Here is a 5,279-nt window from a genome sequence, read left to right on the forward strand (position 1 = left end):
TATAATAATAAAAAAAGTACAAAATTATATTTTTAGCATAATTATGAAAAGTTATTAAAGTCATAGTTTATTCAGATTAAAGATACCGCGCACGAAACTTCGTGTCGTGATGAAACAATAAAGTTTTTTTTTAAATAAATAAAAAACCAGGGAAAAGTTTTTAAATGAAAACATGTGAGAAGAAAAAAGCTTAGAAATTGGTCTTTTCTTTGGTGCAGTGTCTAACCTTTCGAAAAAAACAAAAAAAACAGAAAATGTGCTTGAATCCAGTATAATCAGTATAATCCAATACCTGCCAACCACGCTCTGGTAGAAAGAATGACGAACTGCTAGTGATGTGTGCAAGGTGTTCAGTATATGTGAACAAAAATGGTGCTCAGGTACTGTCCCAGGTGCCCATACTTTTCTGAACAATTTACCAGAGTGCTCACCCATATAGGAGTTGTGCATGGCGGTGAGGTTAAATTCACAGTTTTGTGTGGAATCAACGGTTGTACAAACAGCTACAACCAGTTTGCATCCTACAAGTCCCATATTTATCGTTGCCACAGGGATGTGCTGTTTAACACTGGAAGTAGTTTCAGCAGTGAGAGAAGAAATGATGACCCCCGAGGCTTCCCAAGCACTGACAAAAATCGTGCCTATGACGATGTCGACGAACTTGCTTCAAGTTTACAGTCAGAAGCAAGTGCAAGCAGTACCAGATCCCCAAAGAGAAAGCAGTTAGAAGATTTCGTTGCAGAAGCCAAAGCTGCCATCTGGAACTTCTTTTTCAATGTCACTAAAAATCACAAGCTGCCCCACAGCGTAGCCACAAAAATCTTTGGGGACCTACAACTTGTTTTCGAGAACATCATCAAGGCATTTGCCGATGAAATCGCAGCCAAGATTGATGTGTCCGCCCTGCCTTCTGACGTCATCTCACTCCTGGGATGTTCGTTCTTGCCCGACCTTTTCAAGGGCATCCAGAGTAAGCACTTGCGGGAACAATATGCCAAGACAAACTTTCCATATGTGGAACCGGAAAGCTGTGAGCTCGATACTGAAGGCGGTGGATATCACTACGTGCCAATCCCCAGACTCCCCAGAAAGCTCTGCGAGGTTCCTGACATTGCTGGTGAGCTTGTTACACCACAAGCACGCTGTGATGACGCTGAGGTGTACAGGGACTTCTCTGATGGGCTCTTGTTCCGAGACCTTAAAGACCTCATCCGTGAAGGGGACCAGTATACCATTTTTATTTTGTTATACTTTGACGAAGTAGAAATCTGTACCCCGCTGGGAGCAAAGCGTGGAGTTCACAAACTGCTCGCAGTGTATTTCACACTGCTGAATCTCCACACGAGGCACAGGTCCCAGTTGAGGTTCATTTTCCTGGTGCTCCTTGCAAGGTATGAGGACGTACAGGAGTATGGCTTAGACGTCATCCTTCGTCCTTTGCTTAATGATCTCAAGGAACTGCACTCTTGTGAAGTAATGTTCACCAGCAGAGGTGAAACACACAATGCACATGTGTTTGTTTTCGGTGTGTGTGGTGACAATCTTTCAATGAACCGCCTTGGAGGTTTTACGTGTTGTTTCAGCCAAGGCAGGGTGTGTCGCTTCTGTATGGCAACATCCGGCAAACTTTCAAACCTAACAACAGAGGACTTCTGTGCGCTGCGTTCAGCTGAAGCATACCAGCAGCACCTTCAAGCGATCACTGTCAACCCCAAGCAAAACAAGAGAATGTATGGTGTGAATGAACGATCCCCAATGCTGGAACTGCCATATTTTGATGTCACACGCCAATTGCCTCCTGACCTGATGCATGACATTTTGGAAGGGGGCTTCGAGACGGTTCTTCGACAAGTTCTGAAAGGGCTAGTTGACGATGGCATACTGGCGTACAGCGACTTAGATTACATTACTTCATTCGAGTAAGGGCAGAATGACAAAAAGAACAAACCTGTTGGAATGAACAGGTCATTCCTAAGAAACAAGGCGAACCTGAAAGGAACCGCTTCTGAGAAGTGGTGCCTTCTCAGACTCCTGAGTGTGATCCTTGGCGACCTGGTGCCAGAGGGCAACCCTGATTGGGAGCTGTACCTTCAGTTTCGCGAAATAGTGGACCTCAGTTTTGCCACGGTCATACCCTGCGAGTACCTGCCCTATCTAGAGTCACTTGTGCAGACATCCCTTGTAGAATTCGCACAACGCTATGGTGCTGCATCTGTGATTCCAAAACTGCACTACCTCGTGCACTATGCCAGATTTATTCGTGAACTAGGTCCACTGCCACTGTTTTGGTCAATGAGGTTCGAGGCCAAGCACCAATATTTTAAAAGCTTAGCATCACGGGTCAAGAACTTCAAGAACATAACTCTAACCTTGTCGAAAAGGCATCAACTGTTGCAGAGCCACCAGCTTAACGAGCTGTCTTTAGACTGTGACCTCATGGCATCATCTGGAAAGCCCATTAAGCAGAGTGCTCTGCCTCCTTGTGTTCAAGGACTGCTGCCACCGAATGCACACCAGGTACTGCATGCGTCGCTCGACCACCGTGATTATCGGTGCGGTGATGTCCTTGTGAAAGCTTTTCAAGATATCGAGCCAGTGTTCTATAGAGTTGAGGCTCTGTATGTTGCTTCGTGCAAATTGTTCATTTTGGCTGAGCTGCTAGCCAATGAGGGTTTCCACAGACACAGGTTCTGCTACTGTGTCCGCAGATCTGGTGAGCTAGAACTCGTGGAGGCTAACAGTGATGACACACTCCACAGTGCTTTAGATTTGTTCAACAATAGTGAAGTTGTTCTCAAATGGGAAGTATGTTAAGATTCTCAAACATTTTAGCCCCGGAGCGCAGGGATAAAAGAGGTCGGACAATACCGACCTCCATACGCCTATACACTGCCAGAGTTTATTCATCATATTACGACTTCCTTAAATAAAAAAGCGCACAAAACAACCGAGCTTTTTTGTGTCCTGTTCCATTTAGGGGTGTCGTATTATGAAGAAAAAACTTTACCAGTGTCTGGAAATTCGTACTGTCCAATCCCTTCTCTCCCGCACTTAGGTGTTAAAATGTTTGGTCGCGTGTGCTTTTCCATACTTCAAGATTGGTATGCCTGTACATAACATCTCCCTTTCTTTTTCCCCTGGTGTCAAATGCGACTCGGTGGCTTCCCCAGTTTTTGTTATTGCATAGTGTATCCGAGTAGAGGTTCATCTGCTCGACGTTGGCTGCATAAACAGTATAAACAGTCCCAAAATGCATCGTTCTCAATGCAACAGATTACGAGCATGTCCAGCATTCATGCAAAAGTGTCTTTGGTGGGCTTGCAATTGCTCGTGCCTCTTTCTCAACCACACTGCGCTTGTGAAGGAAGTAGCAGTGAATGCAAGTCTGTCAGAGATGTAATCTTGTAAATGCTGCAGATGCTAGCAGTTTGTGGGTGTATGCTCTTTTTATTTGTCAGCAGAACAGCAACAAGACAAGCTTATCTCGTAACTGCCCACAGTTTAGCATTGTGCAGCATACATTACTTGATTAAAAAATAAGCTGACAAGGTAAAGAAAACTGCAAGTGCAGCACTAGCTTAAAGGGGTACTCCACCGATTTTTTGAGCTACCTCAACTAACTATATTTTCTGACTCCCCAGCCTTTAGCCTTTCCGGTATGCTATTTAGCATTACGAAATTCATAATAGGTATTGTGAAATCGGCAAATGAAAATGGTGCAAAAACCGATATTCAAATATTCGCGCACTTTTCAGTGCCGTGACGTCAGAGGAAGGCAGGCTTGCCAGTCGAGCAAGTAGTCTAAAAATAGAATATGCCAATCATTTGTTCCGTGCTGGAGCGCGGATACGGGAGCGAGCTTCTAAAGCACTCATTTGACACCAAGAAACTGCTTCAAATCCGTTGAAAACAACTTTTATAGTCCAAAAAGTTAACCCCTGCCTTCCACTGACGTCACTTTGTTGTTGTTGCCTGTAAGACTTTCAGTTTAAAAAACATCGTGAAGACCAAAACTGTAAATTCAATAACTTCGCGAAAAAACAATATTTTGACCTAATATTCAGGATACTATTTTAGCAATGTTTGTTGGTTAGTTTAGCGAAATTTCAAGCAAATCTGAGACAATGAAAAAAACGGTGGAGTACCCCTTTAAGCACCTTGCTTTGAAATGTCTTTCTAGCAAGTGCTTGTGACATGCAAGCTCGTTTCAAACCTGCAACCTCATGCCTGTCTTTGGGAAGTATGTTAAGATTTGCACTAATGGGAACTATGTTAAGATTCGCATAGACCGTTGGACAACCCTTAAGCCGACACTGTAGGCTTCGCTACACTGTCGGCTTAAAGGTGTACTAAAGAGGTTTCCGAGATTGTCTATTCTTGGTGATAACTCAATCCACGGGCTCCAAACATCCTAAACTTTATGCTCATGCCACACTTAATTATTTCCTCACTAAAAATATTGTCTAAGATGAGGACACACCCCTCCTTGAGCAGCACTTTCCGCTGAACAAGTGCGGTGCCGAGTTCAGCCGAGGCGACAGTGGGGTGACGAGAGGCACTTGTTAGCCAATCCCAAGCCACCTTTCCAAGCGCAGACGACGTGGCTACTTTTGCTGTCGGCTCATCTTGAGCCGAGAATTTTTCTTAGACTTCTCAACATTTCTCAGCTACCTGAAATTGATATCTTGGCAACCTTGGAAAGTATCATATTCCTCTCCTCTGCCGAATTAATGTTCACTAAAGACTACATTGTGACAGCACGAGAAGCTCAACTGTTGGACAATTAAGCTTTATAAACACCACCTTGCACAAGGGCAGTGCCTTGAGGTGTCTTTCCCAGCTTTGCATCCGCTGAAACTATACGTCCTGCCTACTTCATCTGTAAGGCATGCTCGCAACATCCTCTGAACAGTCTTTTCGATTGCGTCATCCTGCCGTAGTACAAGGCTATGTACTACGGTAGAATGACTCAACTCGGCAATGTGCAGATGCATGTTTGATAGTGCTAAAAGCCTGACTTCAACGAGGCTGCAAGCTTGCCACAAGGGTGCGAGCGTCCAAGACTGGGATCTGCTTCGTTGTCTTCCAACCAGGGCACACAAAAATAAATAGTTACCAGTGAGTTGCAGGGTATACTATACTCGGGTTCAACTTTCTGTGGCAACGAAGAGAAAGCTAGGGGGTGGAGCAAGCAGCTCTGTGTTCCTCCACTACATAATTCCCGATAAATTGGTCTCGGTTTCAGTATTGGCATGACAGACGCGCATTTGCCACAGTTC

General features: G+C 44.5%; 1 protein-coding gene across 1 annotated transcript; it reads left to right on the plus strand.

Annotated features, from left to right (window-relative positions):
* The first annotated feature begins 369 nt into the window (after positions 1–369).
* LOC120838615 lies at positions 370–1,923 on the plus strand. Its single transcript, XM_040208617.2, has one exon. The coding sequence runs from the start codon at positions 370–372 to the stop codon at positions 1,921–1,923; it is 1,554 nt and encodes a 517-aa protein (XP_040064551.2).
* The last annotated feature ends 3,356 nt before the right edge of the window (positions 1,924–5,279 follow it).

The sequence above is a fragment of the Ixodes scapularis genome, unplaced genomic scaffold (genome assembly GCF_016920785.2).
Source record: "Ixodes scapularis isolate PalLabHiFi unplaced genomic scaffold, ASM1692078v2 PGA_scaffold1__304_contigs__length_218370807, whole genome shotgun sequence".
NCBI lineage: Eukaryota > Metazoa > Arthropoda > Arachnida > Ixodida > Ixodidae > Ixodes > Ixodes scapularis.